Source organism: Canis aureus, chromosome 19 (genome assembly GCF_053574225.1).
Source record: "Canis aureus isolate CA01 chromosome 19, VMU_Caureus_v.1.0, whole genome shotgun sequence".
Taxonomy (NCBI): Eukaryota; Metazoa; Chordata; class Mammalia; order Carnivora; family Canidae; genus Canis; species Canis aureus.
In genome coordinates, this window is record NC_135629.1 from 31722317 (window position 1) to 31743533 (window position 21217).

Below are 21217 nucleotides of genomic sequence, written 5' to 3' on the forward strand. Positions count from 1 at the left end.
ACATATAATTATGAAAATAAAAATCTAATAGTATAAAAGACAATGATTAGATTAGCAGCACTTAAAATCACTGAATAGTGAAAAGAGGGCTGTGCTTGTTTTTAGTAGAATCTCTCAACGAGCTTGTTGCTTGTAGCAAAGGAAGTCAACTGTACATATGCAGCTTTTATATTAGTAAATAAAATCAGCAAATAAAAGCTATTAGAACCTTAGGAAATAAGTATTTTTATTCTGAAACAAAACACAGATTGATTATGGAGTGCAAAATGCTGTATGAAGCAAAGTTAAAAGAATGAACTCTCAAGCCAAGCAGATCTGAATTTGAACACTGCTCTTCCTACTTACTACTTCTGCTGTATGATTGCCTCAGCTTGGGCTGTTATAAAAAAAAACCACTGTGGACTGGGCACTTAAGGAACAGACATTTATTTCTGACAATTCCAGAGCCTGGGAAGTCTGGGATCAGAGTGCCAGCACAGTGAGGTTCTAGTGAGAGCCCTCTTCCTGGTTTGCAGATGGCCACCTTCCTGCTGTGTCTTCACATGGCAGGGAGTGGGATCTCTTCTCTTTTTATAAGAACACTAATCCCATCAGGAAGCCACCACCCTTGTGACCTAATATAACCCTAATTACTTCCTAAAGGACCTGCCTCCAAATATCATCTTATTGGGGATAAGGGCTTCTTTGAACATATGGATTTTGGAGAGATACAGTCAGTCCATAGCAGTGACCTTGAGCCCATATTTAAGTTCTCCAAACCTAGGCCCCCTCCTTGAAAAACAGATAATATGAGGCACCTGGGTGGCTCAGTGATTGAGCATCTGCCTTTGGCTCAATCGTGATCCCGAGGTCCTGGGATGGAGTCCTGTATCAGGCTCCCTGCAGGGAGTCTGCTTCTCCCTCTGCCTGTGTCTCTGCCTTTTTTTCTGTGTCTCTCATGAATAAATAAAAAAAATATTAAAGCAACAACAACAAAACAGATAATATGAGTAGCTCCTCAAATGGGGTGTTCTAGTAAAGTGTATCTGCAGGGCCTTTCACTGAGTTCTTAGTAAATATCAGCTCTCCTCATGCTGTTTTGTGTGTCAGGCTTGCCTTTGGGGAGCTTATATTCCTGGATAAAATGTCTCTCTTCATTTGTAATGCACTATTTGCCCAAATGTGGGAAGACATAATTTTACACGGGAAAAATACATATAAATTTGTGTGTCTGTGTGTGTATGCATTTGTGTGTGTGTATCAATAGCCAAGGATGGATTATAATGTGATCTGGAAAAAAAATATGTCATAGTCCCACCAAACCCATTATTTCAGAAATATTGCTACTTAGTGTGAGGATAGAGTAAAACATGTTGTGTGGAAAAATAACCTGAGTAAATATTTGGTGCATGTGGTATTCAGAAATGGCACAAAACATAGAGGAGGATATGTGAATAATTGAAGTCTGGGGAACATGCAAGGGAATGTGGAGTAATACATTCCTTTTTATTAAAAAAATAAAATTTTATTTAAAAATTTTAAATAAATTTAAATAAAAAATTTTAAATTTAAAAATAAATAATAAAATTTATTTAAAAATATAAAAATATTTCCTGCCCCTAGGATGAGTATTTTCGGGAAAAGAAGACCATCAGTTTTTGTGTTAGATTAAATTTCAACCAGCTGACTCTCACATATTCACAGAATCAACTCCCTTGGTTATCCTCTGGGTAGAATTGCAAAACCAGTGGGTTTCTTTCATTCTTGCTGGATTATGTTTTGAGCACTTGCCACACATCGGATTCTGCTTTAGGTGCTGAAAAGGTGATCATTGGCATGGTAGACAAGGCCTATGTCCTGACAGAACGCAGATTTCTTTGTGTGTTCATGTGTACACATTTGTGTAGAGATGGTCAATAGGAAAACACAAAAAGAAAGTAATTTCACACACCAAGTGCAATGCAGAAACTTCATGAGGGACCATGTGCCTGGTGAGTGGAGAAAATGGATGTGTTGCTCTAGACATGATGGTTTCTGAGGAGGTGATGTTTGAGTTAAAATCTGGAGGAGGAAGATGGACCAGCATTTGGAAGATCTATGGGAAGGGTACTCTGGCTGAGAGCATCAAATATCAACTGTTTGGAATAACAATGCTTCGGGCAAGTTTAGTTTGAGTCATGGGAATGCCATAAGAAGTTATAGGGATTAGTAGGGAGCCAGGTCACAAAGGAGCCTTATTGGTAGGTAGCAGACATTTGCCTTTTATTCTTTTTTTTTTTTTTTTTTTTGCTTTTTTTTTTTTTGCCTTTTATTCTAAATATATATTGAAGCCCCTTGAAAATTGTAAGCAGAGGAGGTGTGCTAAGGTGTGCTACTTTCATAGATGGTTGTAGCTGTTGAGAAGACAGTGGACTCCATGGGGACCCAGGTGGACACAGATGTGCCTGTGAGGTGCCCCTAGCAGTCATCTTGGAAGGTGATAGAGAAGACACTTTGGCTTCGCTTTTTTTTTTTTTTTTTTTTTTTGGCTTCGCTTTTATACTGGACTATTATTCTCCTGGAGAAGTTGTTTTTCTCCCACCTGGAATCCTGATAGTCTTCTCTTTCCTTAAGAATTCTTATGCTTGTCCTAAATAAAAATGTTCTGAAAACAGAACAATCTGTGGGTCATAACATGGACCAGTGATGAAAAAGGAAGAATGGTAGATGTAGCAGTTACTCTAAACTGCTTTTAGGAGATATAGATTTTTTTTTTTTTTCCATTTGGCATTTGGGATCAGTTGAATTCACAGTTACATGATTCTCAAGAGCTGTAAGGGTGCATTAAGAATAATAAGGAGACGGGCTAAATGCTCCAGGCATGATGGAGCTGTAATATACCACATGTGTTATTGTTAATTCATGTTGCTAGCCCACCCTTTTAATAGCAGCCAGGAGCCATCACAGCACATGCTGTGAATATATATTAAAACAATTCACAGAAGTTGCTCTAGTAGTATTGGGTAATTGGATATTACTTGAGATCCAGAAAGGCTTGGATGCAGCTAGATAGAAATGGCATCCACTGTGACTTTTCTTTTCTAATACTGCTGTGAAGAAAGTGCTGGCTGTAAATGTTTAATCTGTGTTCCTCCCATCTGTGCTCTGGCCTGGAAAACAAGATTTTTGATGCCACAATCCCTGGATTTGAACAAGTCGTTTTGCCTTGTCCTCCATTTGACCAAACTATCAGTATAGCATTTGCTGCTGAAATTGTATTTATATGTGGTGGGAAATGTTTTCCTTAAAAAATAATAATGATCTAACACCAGTCAAGAAATTGGTATTTTTACTTTTTCCTCTGTGTGTTAAAAAAAAAAAATGCATGCCATGTGAACAATTGCTTGAATATGTCTTATAATTCATCATATAAACCATTTAAAATATAAATTGGAATATACTATAGATGCTATTCTGTCAATTTTTTTTTTTAACTTATTAGTACCTTTCTTGGTTATTCATATAATTTGAGATTGGTAAATCCATATGCTTACAAGAGATCAGCCCAGCAATGTTGACTAAAGAACAATAGGTAGGAAATAAGTTCAGGCCAGAGCATTTATACTCAGTTTTGCCAGACCTTCTGATTTTTCAAGAGAAGCTTGACATTTGGATTTTTATGTGAAATCCCCCAATTTTTAAATTATGTTCTTAAATTGTGCAGGGCCTGGATGCATCCACTATATCTTTAATATGGATTTGCCTTGTTTTGAAATTAATCACCTAGTGATAGACGTTTAGATCTGAAATTCATGTTCATCACCTGTCCTGCCTTGTAATTCTTTACCACTTTCTTGGTGAAAATATCCTTTTGTAGCCAAGGGACTGATGTTCTTGAGTTACTTGGTGGAATCTTCCCTGGGTAGCAAGCACAGTAACACAGAAATATGAGTAGATAAATTCGGTAACTGTAAGTTCACAGAACTTAGATAAGGCAGATCCAGGTTTGGTAGGATCTGAAGCTTATGTAATTTTTGGAGGCTTCCTTGTGGTTAATTACGTACACACACCTGCAAGGGGCCTTCAAGTGGTAGGTTCTGAAGTCTCAGCTTCATTGGCCTCTGTAAGGACGAGAAGAAATGGAGTGAAGGGAAAAAACTCAAAAGAGAGAAGCATTGTTTGTTTTCCAGAGATTCATTAAGGGAGAGTAACCGAGGTTCTGGAAGGGAGGTATCATTTATATTGAAATTTCAACAGATAATAAAACTGTTGTGTCACATGTTATAGCCCTTTATCTGTTTATATATTTTTAAGTGGTATTTTCCCTAAAATTTTTACTACTTTCACAGATCCTTACTCTATACGGAGCTTACTATTTTATCCAGAAAGATGTCAGGCCAGATAACTTAGTTCATTCTAGAAATACAAATTGCTTTCTGTTTAACATAAATACATTGACCTTGGATAGAATTTTCTTTCAATTACTAGAGACTCCAAACTGGTTATTTACAGTATCTGTTTCACAAACAGATGAAATAGATATTGAACAAAGAATAGAACTATTAAGGAAGCAAAGATTTCATGGTATTAGCCTTCCAATAGTCTGAAGGCCAAGGAACATCAGTATTTGATATTGAATGCCCACTGAAGGGGTCAAGAATGAGCATTAATTTGCATTGCCAGGAAAATCGTTGGGAGCGATGAAAACCTGAAAAAAGAAAATCAGATGTAATGAGAAAATCAGGTAGTTGTTTGCTGAACAAAATGACAGCTCAGTGGATCGTTAGATTCTAGGTAAATAAATGATATTAAGCTCCAAATATTTTGATTTAGCTTTGGTTAAAATTATAATAAGATCAGAGATAGCTCGTTCAATGGTGCTTTAGGAAAGCTTAGAAGGCACATTGAGAATGAATTTTTGGAAAACATAAAGCATTGATGGGGTTAGCGCTTACCTTCGTTTACAAGAAGAAGAGAGGAGGTTAGTGCATATATACACACACAGTGTTAAAGACCCTGCAGTCAAATCCCATCTTTTGCACTCAGCTATGTGACCTGGGTAAGTTATATATACTAAGTTTGATGAAAATAGTATCTAGGGTGGCTGTCAGGATTTAAAAAGTTAAAAATTGTAAAGTTTTTAGAACAGTACCATATATGGGTTTGTTGTTATCGTAGTTATATACAGCAGTTACTTTTGAACACCTCCTTTCTGTTGTGTCATCACAAAATTGTTTCTTCCTTTAAGAACTTTTCTGTAAGGATGCCTGAGTGGCTCAGTGGTTGAGTGTCTGCCTTTGGCTCAGGTCCTGATCCCAAGGGCCTGGGATCAAGTCCCACGTTGGGCTCCCCACAGGTAGCGTGATTTTCCCTCTGCCTATGTCTCTGCCTCTTTCTCTGCATCTGTTGTGAATAAATATATACAATGCTTAGAAAAAGAACTTTTCTGTAATATTGAAAGGTTTGTTTTAATTGTGATATTCAAGTACCTCTGCCTCAAAAGTTTAAGGCCATATGTGTTTGTTTTTAAAGGTGACATTTGTTAGAATGCCTTTAAAGGAGAAAACTGTTCATTTAAAGCTCTAAACTATGTTTGTTACAGGGAGTTGAAATATCTTATCAACTCCATTATAATGAATGCATTGCTTATGACCTAACCTAACTGATCCTGTTACAATTCACTTAGCAGTTTCTTTCCAAGCTAGCAATATTGCATGAAAGCATTCTTTCTCCCATAAAGTGTACTTAAGTAAAATTTAGAGTATTTCTAAAATATTTAATATCAGCTATATGGCAATAGTCTTTTTTCCTAAAGTGAAAAGGTAGTTTCTTATACAGTGTTTCTTAAACTCTTTTGTTTCAGGACACTTTATACTCTTAAAAATTATTGATGATCCAAAGAGGGTCACTTTTAAATATAGTTTATAAAAAATATAGTTTTTTAAAAATATGGTTATATCTATTGATATTTATTGTAGTAAAAATTAAAACACAGAGATCTTTAAAATACTCACCTAAAATGACAGTCATAAGCCATTATACATTAGCATAAGATAAAATAAACCTACATTTTGGAAAACAAATATGAGAATGACATTGTTTTATAGTTTTGTAAATCTCTTTAATGTTTGACTTAATATGTTAATTAAATACAGTTGTAAAGACTGCCACAAAGATAAATTATATGCTCCCATGAGACATATAAAAGGATACCTAACATATTCTAGGGGATTGAGGAGTAATTGTCTTTGGAAGTGACACATAAATTGAGATCTGAACAGGAGCTGGAGGGAACCAGGCAGAGAGAACAGAATGGAGACAGACTTTAGGTATGGGAAGAGTTATTGGGATAATGGAGGGCAGGCCAGTATGGTTTGAATAGGTTGAATGAGAGGTCAAGAAACTCATGCTGAGATTTCAGTGAGGAGTTGGGGCCAGGGTCCTGTAAGGATTTGGGACTCATATGGGCAAGTTTGGGTTTTGTTCTACTAGGAAGGGAAGAGTGGGAATGACATGACCCAATTTTCAGTTTTTTTTAAAGAAAATATCACTCTAGCAGCTTTTGGAGACTAGATTGAAATATTGAGAGGACTGCAGATGAGAAAACAGTTAAACTGTAGCAGAATATGCAAGAGATGGTGTGTATTTAGGAAGTGGTACAAAATGGGACTGATGATTGATTGGGCATGGGCAGTGAGCTCAAGGAAAGTGATTTATGTTTTATTTTTCTTCAACTCATCCATTTTCATCTAACACACGTGTTTTTGTTCTTAAATCTAGTGGGGAAAAAAAAGAACACATCAAATTAGACCATGAAGCAGAAATTCAGTATTTGAGTCAGGGGGTCTGGATTTGTTATTGCCACCTGGGTAGAACCTTAGACGCTTGTCATCATTTATTCTTTCAGAATCATGGCATTTGTATATTCTGTACCATCTTACAGATGTTACAAAACTGCTTACAAAATATTCTGAGTGTTAAAGTTTTGATTCAGCCATTACTTGGATTTGTTCAGCAGGCGAAGGTTTTATACTCTTCCCTCTTTTGCTCATTTTAAATTCTCAGAGCTGGGTAGTTGGATAAAATGGAATCTGTCCATCATAGCCGTAGCCATCCTGAGTATCCAGATGTCAGGGAGTTTCTGCCAGGAAGGGAAGACAGCTGTTTGGAATGGGAAAGGAGTAGAGGATCCTGCAAAACATGTCAAGAGTTTTATCAGGGGAGCAAAATGACAGTTGGTAGCAGGAAAGGGTGAGCAGACACTGGAACATGTCTGGAAAAATCAATTTTGCTCATGGCTTAAGTGATAGCCTAAGACATCCAAAAATGCTTTGTGTCATGGAATACTGTATTTGTCTGGATTATCTATCCAACCAGTCTTGTTTAAATACAAGCTATAGGATTAGTAGATGGTAGTCATGCTCTGATCAGTCACTGTATGTTAGCCTGGTATTAGATAGACAGGCAGTACACTGAGTTTGTGAAAGTTTTTGCTTATGACCCTAATCCATCTGGGACATTGAAATATTGTATCTCACCCCCAATGAGAGCATGGAACCTCATCTGTCACTATTAAAAAGAACTTGAGACACGTGGTAAGATGAACTAGGTCTTCAGGGTTTTAGCTTTTCTTTGAACTGGCATTTTAGTGTTAACTCTGACTTGTGTTAGTGTTTGATTCTTACTCTTTCTGAGTTATAAGATTAACAAATAAATGGATTTGACCCTTACAAAGAATAGCATGTAGCTCTCTTAGGTCTCTTAGAACTGTCTTTTCAGATTACTCTAAAACCTCATCAAACTTGCCACAGTTTATATATAAAATCTCTTTTGGTTTTAAAATATATTAAAACCTAGTGTAGCAGGTGATCTCATGGGCAACTGGCCAGTATTTCTTCCCTTTCTTGGTCGAAGCTTTCAGTTGGCATTCTGAAATATAGTTTTAGTCTTGACCTCCCTTCAGTCACTCTGGACCACATGTGGAAAATATTTTCTTATTGCCATTTTGACTTATGGTGATGTGCTTGCTACGGTGTGTGTTCATTTTGCTATAATTATATGTGCCAAGTACTTGCAGTGTATGTCTTTATCATGGTAACTGATAAGACCTTTAAAAAGTCATTAGATTTAGAAAACAGATGTAAAATTACTCCAAAAATTATTCTTGTTAACTGTTAAGTTTTAAAATATTCTCTTAAATATTACTGGATATTACCAAGTCCAGGCATTGTATGTGTTTGCAAATGGAAGAGAAGCTTTGTGGAATAGAATAGCAGAATATTCTCTGCTCCTGATTCTAAATGTTGTCAACCAGAATGGTTGCTAGAACTAGTAATTTTAATGAGATAACTTGTTGCAGGCATTTGCTAGATGGATCCATTTTTAACCTAGTAGATGGATAGGTGGATAGTTCTTCCTTTCTTTGTCCATATTTGGCAATGACGTTGCTTTCAGAAGCTTTGAGAGTTCAGGCATGATCTTCAAAATTGTAAAATTCTGGTAAGCACAACTTAAATATTTACTTGTTGTTTAAGAACTCAAGTATAGGATACTATGCCTTCTGTTTTTTTTGTATTGTTTTGTTTTTACTTTTTTCTTTTTTAATCTTTGTAGAATCAAATTAGGAAAAGCAGCCTGGTAAAGTCAAAGAAATGCTGGATTGAGATTTGAGTGATTACAATTTAGACCAGACCTGCAATTTAGAAACTATTTCCATTTTAGTAAAATTTGGTGATTAGACTAATATAATTTTTGGTTGATCAGTCTAAGTAATTAAGTATTTTTCAGTTTCAAAACCTAACCTAACCTTTTCAAACCTAAACTAATGCGGACCTGCCAAGTAGGGAAGAGCTAGACATACACTCTTTAACCCTATGTTTGTGGGGAGTATTAGAACCTAGAATCTAAGCTACTTAGTTTTCTCCCACATCTCCCTACCCACGACCACTGTCCAAACCTCACATAGTGAGATAATTGTGCACAACACCTGTGCTCCTCACAGTACAATTGCAAAATCCATGAATTAATAAATCATTCCATTCTTCAGCTCTGAAAATCTTTGAATGTTAAATGTTTTAAGTTAATATCTTAAAGATCAGGAACACGGGTATGGGTAGACATGCTTTCCAATGATGGTATTTTCAAACTGATATGTCTTTGTCTCTCTTATGTTCCCAATACTCTGAGCAGTTTTCATACACCAGTTAGCTGATCACAGTCAGTTAATGGAATCTTGAAGGAATATGTTTGCAGTCAATAGGAATTATTCCTTGAGGATACCTACAGTAAAAATTCTGGTTCATGGCTGCTTCCCTATGAGACATGTCTTAGGGAGGTGCTATGGTAAATTATAGAGAAGGCCAGAGGTATCTGAGATAACCCTGCCCTCTGAGGGCTAAAATTATCTTTTGGGAAAGATAGTGAGAAACATCTGCTGCTGGGATCTATTGAAAAACTGCTCCTTCCCCATTCCATGCAGTCCTGGTAGGATTGGCAAGCCCAGTGTTCTGCTTTCATGTAGGCGCTGGACCCGGACCTGGCTAATGTCATAGGCATATGCCCCAGTGATTGATCTGTGGAGCTGGTGCATTTTCTAAGTAGGGCCAATCAGAACATGTCCATGAGATTTGATAAATGAAGAGAGAAGGCTTAAAATAGAAAACTGTTGACCTGAGTTTCAGAACCTGCTTGTGGAAGGAGAGCATGAGGCTGGAAATAAACAGCAATTGCAAACAAGTAGAATTTGGTGATGGAAAGAGGAGATAGGGAGAGAAAAACAAGAAAGGGTATGTACCTGGATTTGGATTTGTCTGATATTTTGTCTTTAGAATGCCTAGTTGTATAAGAAAATTAATTCTCTTGGAATGCCTGGGTGGCTTAGTGGTTGAGCGTCTGCCTTTGGCTCAGGTTGTGATCCCGGAGTCCTGAGATTAAGTCCCACATCGGGCTCCTTGTGGGAAGCCTGATTCTCCCTCTGCCTATGTCTCTGCTCCTCTCTCTCTGTGTCTTTCATGAATAATAATACAAAAAAAATCTTAAAAAAAAAAAAGAAAATTATTTTTTTCTTTCTCACTGAAGCTAATGTGATTTGCTTTTTGGTATCTACAACAAGGAGTCTTGAATAATGAACATAAGAAACCACCAAAGAACACAAAGCTGGCGTGTCTTAAAGCACCGTGTATTTTCAGAGAGAACGATCCCCTCTTTTGTTTTGCTTTCGGGTTGGTGGAAACATCTCAAGCATTCCCTGAATGCTAGTCTAAGAGCTTGTGTGGGTAGCAAAGTACCTGACATAAGCAGCTGCCCCATTTTGAAGAACTGCCAGGAAACCACTATTTCCTGGTCTCTCAGAAAACCATTAGTGCTCAGGATTGTTCTACCACTTTTCTTTTCCTTCTAAATTTACACATCTTCCATTTCAAACTAGTTTCTCCTATTTGATCCTTTCAGCCCCCTGCCCCAATACTGTTGCCTTTCATGTATGTTGCAGACTGCATTTTTTTTTTCCCAAAGTAAATTATCCCGTTTCCTTACCACTGAGGTGTGTTTTCCCCACTCCTCTTCTTACTAGTTCATTATTCTTTTACTTCTTAAAAGACTCTTTACTTGGCTTTAGAGATATTTCTGCTTACACAACCCTATTATGGTAAAGAGATACTTTTTTTTTTTTTTTTTTGAGAAAATGTTCTATACTATTGTAGGAATAGATATTAGTCTTATCTCAAGAGGTGCCTTCTGTTTGAAGCCTTATTATCACTGAGGTCTTGAGAGTCTGTCTTCTGTTAGAGTTCTGCTATAATGGACACAAGTTAAGCCTTTCAAATCCAAGACAATTGTGTAAACATTGTTTCCATAGTAAAATGCCTTTGGTCCTTCCTATTAGTGGAAACCATATGGCTTTTTGGATCTATGTCCTGATGCTGGGAGTTCCCCAGAGTCTCTTTTTATGAACACAAAGTGTGGCTGGAGGTAGGGCTTGTTTTAAATATACCTCATACCTTAAATTGGTTTCCACTGGTAGCCCCAAAAACCAAGTTGATGAATGCAAGCCGGAAAGACAGCACATGCTTGAAGAGAAGTTTTTTTTTTTGTTTGTTTGTTTTGTTTTTTTGTTTTTTTGCCTAGTGACTGCAAGAAACTAGCAGCTTAGTAGACGTAGATTGGGAAGAATATGAGGACCAGAGCTGGGCATAGACAGACTTTGGCATTGTTTGGAAGAACTGAGCCAGTGTACTCTCTCCTGAAATAAAAAATGTCATAAATACATGACAGCATGTTATCTAAGTAATATAACAGTATTTTCTGAATACTGTATGTACATTTGTATGTACATATTAAACATACTTTTTATATTAGTAAACACATATGTTGGCTCCATCAATAAAAAATGGACAGCAGCTCAAGGATGGATATCGTAGCAATAACATGGGATGCAAAAGTCTGTGGAGGAAGCTAAGACAACCTATAGAATAGTCTTTAGAAATTTAGGTTTCTCCTATCAGAATGATTAGAATGCCTTAATCCCATTGATTTCGTATCTTTATTTCTTTTCAACCACGTGAAACAAAACAAAGCAAAAATAACTCAGTTCTTAATGAATCCATTATAATTACTTTGATAAATCAAAGAACAAGCATAAGTGTCTCAAAAAGAACGCCAATCTTGTCACGAATAATACAATTACTTTAAGCAATTTAAGAATTTTTCTGCAAATAACTATGTTTTTAAATATAGTCATTTGCAATAGTTCCTCTGTGAATACTTACGACGCTGACTAACTATGAAATTGTGTTCCTTTGTCTTATTTCACTCTCAGTATATAGAAGTTTCTTGTTTTAGATTTAACTTTGTTTTATGATTATGTAGAGTACTTACATGATTCCAAAATCGAATCTATAAAACAAGGTAAATGTGAAAAAGTGTAACTGTTCTCTCCTACTTGTATCCTATCTCTTCCTCCCACAGATTTTTAATAGTTTTTCATTCTGTTTTAAAAACAGAATGCAAAAAATAAATAAAAACATAATACATAGATACACATAGAGTTATAGACATATATGTGTGTACAATTGTGTGTGCACATATATACACATATGTGTGTATACCCATACACAGGTATCTGTGCCCCTCCTTTTTTTTTTTTTTTTTTTTTTTTTTTTTTACAAAGTTTGGGGTACTCTACACAATTGTCTCTGATTTGTTTTCCTTAGCGAAATATTCTAGAGAGCCCTCTGCTGTACTTTCTAGAGATATTTTCTTATAGTCTCATAGTATTCCCTTGTGGGATTCTGTCCTATTTTATTCAGTCCATTCCCTATTTATAGATATTTTTATTACTTCCAGTGTTTTGTTTAATAAATAATGCTGCAATGAACAGCTTTGTGCATTTATCCTTTTTCTCTTTGTCAGATGTCTTTTGAATAAGTACCCAGAAGTGGGCTTTCAGTGTCAAAGGATACATGCCCATGTAATTTTGCTAATTATTGATAAATTCCTTTCTGTATGGTTTGTATGTGCCACTTTGCATTCATGCCAACACTGTAGGAATGTTTCTATTTCCCCAACTTTGACCAACATACCTGTGGTTGAACTGAAAGCTATACCTGTCTGATAGGTAAGAAATGGTACCTTAGTATACTATTATTTTGCATATCTTCTTAAAAGAAAAGTTGAATTTTTTTCCATATGGTTAATATTTATTTGCATTTATTTTTCTGTGACTGATTAGTTCATATTTCTTACTCACTTTTCTTTTTTAAAAAAGATTATTTGAGAGAGTGTGCACATGTGTAAGGTTGGGGAGGGTCAGAGGGAGAAAGAATTTCAAGCAGACTCTATGCTGAGTGTGGAGCCTGATGTGGGGCTCAGATCTCAACCTGAGTCACAACTAAGAGTCAGACATTCCACCGATGGCACCACCCAGACACCCCTCTAACTTATTTTTCTATGTGATTGTTGATCCTTTTTTCCCTAATTTTTGAAGTCCTGTACATATTGAGGACCTTTTTCTCTGGTGTAAGTTATAAATATCATTTCCTAGTCTGCCTTTGGAATTGTTATCATAAAATATTTACTATAATCACCTTATATATCTTTCTCTTCCTTTATTGCCTCTGGATTTGAAATCATAATTAGACAAGTTTTCCTCATTCTTAGATTATTGACAAATTCACCTGTGTTTTCCTGTAGTACTTAATTTCATTTTTTCATAGTTAAATGTATGATCCATTTGAGATTTATCCTGGTATATAGTACAAAGAATGGATATGATTTTATCTTCCATGTGACTATCTGCTTATCACATCAGTGCCTATTAACAACTCCATTTTCCCCTCTAATAATTTGAGGAAACAATATTTATCATGTCCTGAATATTCAGTTGGGTTTATCTTTTACCTCTTTGTAAAAAGTAAAGAAAAAACTTCCTCAAAATCCCATTTCATAGATTGCCCCTTACTCTCCTCATTGTCCAGAAATAGGTCACCTGCATTTCCTAAACCAGTCCTTTGCAAAAGGAATGGCATTTCTCCTGTTGGTTTATCATAGCCCAAGGTTTTATAGGGGAAAGTGCTGGGGCTAAATTAGAGGTAGTTAGGTTAAGAGAGATGGAGGGATGGAGAGATGGGGATAGACATCAGTTAAATCACAATGTATTAGGTATTCTTTCTGGATTAAAAGCTTCTTGGGGGGCAGCCCAGGTGTCTCAGTGGTTTAGCGCCACCTTCAGTCCAGGGCCTGATGCTGGAGACCTGGGATCTAGTCCCATGTCGGGCTCCCCGCATGGAGCCTGCTTCTCCCTCTGTCTGTGTCTCTGCCTCTCTCTCTCTCTCTCTCTCTCTCTCTGTCTCTCGTGAATAAATAAAATCTAAAAAAATAAAAAATAAAAAAAAAAATAAAAGCTTCTTGGGGTCAGAGTTCTAACATGTCTTCATGTCCCTAACCACCAGCACAGTGCCTAGACATATTACAGGTTTGGAGATGATTATTAAAGAGCACTGAGTTGAGATAGTACTATTAACTGTAGTTTTATAATAAAACAACTATTTTTTCTACAACCTAGCAATAGTATGGCTGAAATAAAGATACTTAAAGTATATTAATCACTAGGTTCATAAGATCTAATATGCTGGATAAATGATTTAGCATTTGTTTTTTTAAGTCCTCTTTTGACGTTTGAATGCTCTGCATAGAGTATCTTTTTTTCTGAGAACTTTATTATATTTTATAAACATTCCTTTTCTCTGGGTTGTGGTAGATGGGAAGCAGTAGATTGCACATTTTCTTAAAGACGAATCAGTGTGTTCTCTGTTACCTCAATACCACCTAGCTCTGTACCTGAAATATTACTGACATTCTCTTAATATTTTTATCAAATGAATGAATGAATGAATGCTATCTCCTTTTTACAGCCAGTCGTGGAAACTTAGAGCTAAATTGCTCTCTCATGTCACTCAGCTGAAAGAAAAGTCTAAAACTTGCACACAGAAATCCATTGCCTTCTCTAGTGATTATATTCTTTTATATTCTCGGAGCTACAATTTTATAGTCCACAAACATGGAATCATAGTATTGAGAAAGCAGGCTTTTGTGGAAAATAATAACCAATGGTTTGAAAAGATAGAGGACTATTTTTTAACAGAGATTGAATAATAGCTATATTGTATAAAAGAATGAATTTATTCTTAACATGTGACTAATACAGAAAAAGAGCTAAACAGCTAAACTTAATTTCAGAATTATTTGCCATATTGGCCTCTGTCTCAGCTTCTTTTCCCATAATGTGAGCATTTAGGATTTTCAACTTCTCAACCAAAGTTTGACTTTTATATGGTGCTTAAATGTCAGTATCTAATTTCTCAAGATGAGTTTACAGTTTGGGATAGGTGACTTTAGAGTATACTCTGCTCACCTCAGACAGGGCAAAGGATAAAGAAAATCTGTCAAGTTCTGATAACCTGTATCTCTTCATAAGCTTCTCCAATAAAAATGTGATTAAAATGTTTCATAAGGGTAGGGTTTTGCCTGTGGCAGTTTGAATTTCCTCAGCTTAACACATCATCAGTATGACATGTCACGCTTGGCTTTGTCAGCAATTCTTGTACACAGATTAAGTGTAAACATTTAAAATGACAGATTTAAATGTACTAAAGGAGCTGCTGGTAAAATGACACAGGTAAAGTGTTTCTAATAAAAACAGTATCGTCAAGTACTTACCAGATCTGGATTGGTTGCCTCAGTGTTCGTTGGGCATCTCCACTCGTGGATCACACAATATGTTCTTAGCAGCTCCTAGCCTTCTCCAGGTGGGAAGTTGACTCTGGTAAGATGTGTTCAGAATTGAGCACAGAAAAATTGGAATTTATCTGCAAAAGGAATGCAGCCTCTATTTTAAGAAAACATTAGCCCCACCATACTCACACCAATCAACATCTTGAGTTTTCATATTTAGCCTGCCTAACATTTTTTCACACGTTCTTACTGTAATGCCAAAACAGATTACATCAAAAAGATTTTCTTTTTTAAGAGACATTGAGTAGAACATACATATGGATATATTCTATAGCTTTTTGATATTTTCTTTTTTTTTTAAATTTTTATTTATTTATGATAGTCATACAGAGAGAGAGAGAGAGAGAGAGAGAGGCAGAGACACAGGCAGAGGGAGAAGCAGGCTCCATGCACCAGAAGCCTGATGTGGGATTCGATCCTGGGTCTCCAGGATCGCGCCCTGGGCCAAAGGCAGGCACCAAACCGCTGCGCCACCCAGGGATCCCGCTTTTTGATATTTTCTAACGTGTTATATTGATTTCTCCCTTTTTCCCCCCTAGGTATTTACTGGTATTTTCTCTCTGCCCCCGTCCTGAAAATATATAAACTCACACTCACACTTCCTACTTAACTAACATACTTGAGAATATTACTTTGCTAAACAACAAAGTAAATCTGGCTTTCCTAGGTATGTTTTGAGATTTATTTTTAAAAATATTTTTGCTATTTCCTCCAAGTTCACTTTCAACCCACTTATGGTGTGGCTGTGTGTATGTTTATGCACACGTGTGTGTGTGTGTGTGTGTGTGTGTGTGTAGGCACACATAGGTACTCTTGAGGTGAGTCTAGTGGGGGGAAATCTATTTATTGAGGTAAGAGTTTCAGTGAGATAATAAGAATATATGTGAAATTAAACTGGACCAGTAATTGCAACAGAAGTGAACTATTAAAGGAACAGTTGACTCCAAATTAAATTAGCAAAAATATCTGGTGTGGAGGTTTATTGAAGAGCAGCTTCTTTTTCATTACTACACACACACACACACACACACACACACACATACACACATTCAATAAAGCACCCTGTTGAAACTTAGACTGTCCACTTAGAAATGCATACCAAGTCTGCATTTTCCTTAAACAGGATAATTTAATGGCAGAACTGCCTACCTGTTCTGCATTCTTGTAAAGAATTATGCTAATCTTACAAGGGGCCCTGCATTGCATGATTGATAAATTCATCTTACTTCCTCCTTGCCTCCTGTATGCCTTAGAGAACTTAGCTATAATGGATTAGGTTTAATTCTTATAGTCTTATGTTGTTTTTCTGACATGTTAAGTCGAAAAAAAAAAAAAAAAAAGGCTGTGCTTTTGGCAATAAATCGTGGCCTGCTGGGAAAATCCACCCCTGCCCAGATGTGCCAGGTGGCCATCTACAACGTCGAGTAACTCTTGAGTCTGAAAGAGCTGTTTTCTCTCTGAAGCTTACTCACACCATGCAATGTACTGAAGACATGTTGGACTGTGGTTTTTATGTCACAAGCCTTGGGTCCTAGAAGCAAGCAAGGAGAAATACTGTGCCCTCTAAATTTTAACAACGGCAAGAACAGGAAAATTTAAGAGAAATTCATAGAGTTTCATCTCCTTGGACTCTTTTTTTAAGTATTATGTTTAAGACCTAAATTAAGTTTTAAAAACAGAATTTCTCCAAAAATGCATAAACACGACCATGAGGCTTGTGGATACACACACACAAATACGTGAACACATGGATACTTCTATATGTTCAGTCCCTGCCCATTAGCCCGACCCTTGGCATCTACCACCATCCTTCTCACCTCTTCTCTGCACAGATTACCTACAGGGAACAAACTTCTTTTGAACTTTCCATCTCTTGTACTCAAATACTAATTTTTAGGTGGCTGAATCCTTGGGCCAGTCATTCCTGGCACAATCTCAATCCTTTTACCCTATAAAAGTTGCTTTTAAATTGTGTATCCTATAAAAGTTGCTTTTTGCATATTTGTGCATAGATGTGAAGATAGTTGGGAAGTCCTGACCTTTGGTTATACTTTTATGTTTTTCAACATTTTCATATATCACTATAATAACACACATACCTGTGTGTATGTGTACTTGTACATACATATCTGAAAGGACTTTTTGTCATTGTTTTACAAAAGTGGAATTTTATTCCTTTAATACTTATTTGTGGGGGCATCTGGATGGCACAGTCAGTTAAGTATCTGACTCTTGGTTTTAGCTCATGTCCTGATCTCAGGGTTGTGAGGTCAAGCCCCACCCTGGGCTCCATGCTGAACAGAGAGGCTGTTTAAGGCTCTCTCTCCCTCTATCCCCTCCCCTATGTGTGTGCATGCTCTCTCTTAAATAAATAAATAAATAAATCTTTAAAAAAACAGTTATTTGTAGAGATCTTTTTAAAGCCAGTGAACAGCTCTAATTCATCACTTCGAGTGGCTGGAGCGTAATTGTACAACTATTCTCTGGCTGGTGGTATTCATTTGTGTGCAGGCATCATGTTGTTTTGTTGTACCACTACAAGGAAAGCATATATGCTATTTTTAAAATTAAGATATAATTGATACATAATATGTTTTTAATGGGATAGATCATTAGACATGAGAGTACTTGATTTAAGAAATGGATATTTTTAATCTTAATAAATGCTGCTAGATTGTATCTCAAAAAGAAAAAACCCATTAAAGTTCACATTTTAACCTACCATGTATTAGAATACCCATTTCTCTGAATTCTCCCCAGGGATAGATATTTCTACTTATTGTCATTTTTATCAGCCTGGTAGGTATTATATCTTACTGTTTTGTTCATTTAAGATTCCCTGACTTCTAATGAGTTTGAGCATCTTTTCATTCCTGTTGGCAGTTTATATTTGCTTTTTTAAAAAATACCTCTTCATTTGTTTACCCATTTTTATGTTGTTTGTCCCCTCCTTGTCTCTTTGTAAGATCACTTTACCTTTCATGATCTTATTTTGTCCTTTCTGAAATTTTTTTCTCTAAGTCCAATGTTTTGGAGTGACTTGCTATTCATTTCTGCATTCACACATATGTTCTTAGATTGCTTGCATGTTGGTTCAAATGGGAAGACATATGCTGGAAAAATAAGTTATTTTAAAGTCGCAGAGGACTGTGCATCTAGAGACAAGCACATCACGGAAATTGTATTTGTCAGAACTATTAGTTTCAAGATAGAGCTTTCAGTAATAAAAACTCTTGATGTGATCTAGAGGTAGGAGGTTCATTCCAGGTCCTTTCCATATTTTAAAAAGAGATTGTCTTTATTTCAAGGGGGCAAATATTGGTGATTTTTCTGCCTTTGTTGAAGGATATTAAGAGTATTATTATGACAAAAATATTTTTTCTGGTGTAACAGTATTCTATGAGGATGAATCCTCTCATTATACAGTGTCTGAAATTTTCCAGTTACTTCTTGAGTCTTATTTTTAGGTGTATGTGTTTCTTTATCATTTGAGTGTTATCATTCTTTTTTAAAACTCTGTCCTTTGAAATAATTGTAGATTTACAGAGTAGCAAATAATGCAACAGGGAGGTCCCATGTATACTTCATAAATCTTGTCAGCTTGCATATTTATAGTATAGTACCAAATGAGGAAATTTTCATCGGTGTAATACAAATTTATTCAGATTTCATCAGCTTTTCTGTGTGTTTGTGTATGTATGTGTTTCTATTTGGATTATTTTTTAACTCCAATACATGAAGAACATTCATCTGTCACTCACATTTTAAGTTCCAGATTCATAAATGAAAGTAGAACTAAGATCATGATAAAAGTAGAGCATTGGAATAGTTTTCTGAGTGATCATGTGGAATGCCATTCTGTGAGTACTTTCAAACAAGTTAGGAAAGATTCCTCAAAGTGGGTATAGCTCCATGTAGGCCTGCAGGAAGGCAGGACATGTAGAAAATGCTCTCTAAAGATCCCACAGTTACCCATTCTTGGCCTTTTGATGAGAAACAGTTCAGCACTTTTATACTGGGCCAGTAGGGACTGTCTCTTGTTTAAGAATATATAAATAAATAATTAATGAGTATTTGTGGGAAGGTATGTTCTCCTGACTACAGTGACACCTGCTGAGATTGCTTGGATTGTAATTTTATAACAGCTTTTTCCTAAATTAATCACATCTCTGTAATCAGGCAACCGTAGCTACTCTTCAGAAGTAATGTCTCATGTACAACTGTGAATAAGTAAATTAGTGCCAACTAGCATCTGACCACATGCTGTGACAAAGAATGTGTTCTTGAGCCACAGCACTTCCCTTTCCTTTATGAATTGTCTTAGGGGATCTCTAGCACTTTAACAGTCAAACCAAGTGAGGGGATTATTGCTGATCCTCCACTGGAAATACAATCTGGAAATACTTTGATATTAATGGCATCCATAGACTGCAGGCCATAAGAGGGAAAAATCTGCCATCTTAGCTCACTGGTCCAATTCCTTATTATTATTTTTTTTTATAAGTAAACATGTTCCAGAAAAGTGAAATGATATTTTTACAGGTGTAAAGATAATAAGTACCAAAGTCTTGACTAAAATTCAGGAATGTCCCAGGCACCTGGGTGGCTCATTCAGTTACGTGTCTGACTCTTGATTTCAGCTTGGGTCATGATCTTAGGGTCATGGAATCAGACCCTGCATTGGGCTCCATCCTCAGCATGGAGTCTATCCCTCTTCTTGGCTCCCTCCCTTTGCTATCTGTCTCTCTCAAATAAATAAAATCTTAAAAAAAAAATAAAATTCAGGAATTTTCTCTGGAAAGATATTCTTGCCACAATAACACTGTAATACTCTGATCACTTTTATGGATGAAATAATTTTATAGATCATTTTATGGATGAATTAAACCAGTGTCCTAATATCCTGTGAATAGTCTACAAAATTTTCCCAGATTATTTTTCTCTTCTCTGTTACTGGAATATTCTAAGGAGACATAGGCGATCCTGTGGCAGGCAGCCATCTCTTGTGATGAACAACTGATCTGGTCGGAGTAAATATGAGCGTTCTCATGCTCATGCTAGGCCAACATAACATAATTTAAAGTTTTGTAAAGCTTTTTTTTTTTTTCCTCTCCAAGAATCCAGAAGAAGTTTAATTGGGGTCTAGTGTAGGTTTTTGCTGAAGGTTTGAGTAGTCTTCAGAACCAATATACCATGGACTAACTCAGCTGATCATTAGCGTTGACTATTAAATGTTATAATGGAAAAATTTGAAACATAGGCAAAAGTAGAGTGACTAGTATAATAAATTCCCACGTAAGCCATAGGATTCAGCACTACAAAGGTGATCAGAGTTGGTTTTAGAATGAGTACACACGAATAATTCTGTTTCCTTACAGATGGCCCTTCTATTCCTTTGCGGGGAAGAGGTTCTGGAGTGTTGTTAAATGGTCCTTTCCATCTGGCTGTCTGCCTGATGTAGTATCTCTCTCCTCTGGCTGTCTCTTGATAGTACTTCACAATAGTATTAGTGTTAAGGGTAGCACTCAGAAATGTAAACCCACGATATAGAATGTAGAATAATGGCTGGAATACACTGTGGGTGACTAGAGGGAGCCATATTTTCCATAGCGTGTCTGGCCACTTCTGGGTTGGTGAAATAGCAGGGGAGTGTCTGAAGTACATCCTCAGTTTCTGAAATAACAGTGGATAAGTGGCTACATCATTTGTAAGATCTGTGAATTAGATTAGATACAGGTGAAATCTGTATTGGAACAGGAAAGACCTTTACAGAAGCTTGAGTCTCTTCAAATTTGGCTGAGTACTATTAGTACAGGTCCTGTTGTAAGTGAGGTAAATGGTTCTCTTCCCTGGTGTATTTAAAACGTTTTTTTTTTTTTTTAAGATTTTATTTATTCATGAGAGACACAGAGAGAAGGGCAGAGACATAGGCAGAGGGAGAAGCAAGCTCCCGCCAGGGAGTTTGATAGGG

General features: G+C 36.3%; 1 protein-coding gene across 19 annotated transcripts in view; it reads left to right on the forward strand.

The window, feature by feature from the left end:
* Window positions 1–21217, forward strand: part of FHIT (fragile histidine triad diadenosine triphosphatase) — a 1383460-nt gene that overhangs the window by 907828 nt on the left and 454415 nt on the right. The window contains exon 1 of one of the 19 annotated variants that reach the window (XM_077858271.1): window positions 9612–9743. The exons of the other annotated variants lie outside the window; for them this stretch is intronic. Within the exon in view, the coding sequence (XP_077714397.1) occupies window positions 9707–9743 (37 nt within the window). The 5' untranslated portion in view covers window positions 9612–9706. Of the gene's footprint in view, window positions 1–9611; window positions 9744–21217 lie in introns of those variants that run through there. 19 annotated transcript variants of the gene reach the window in all.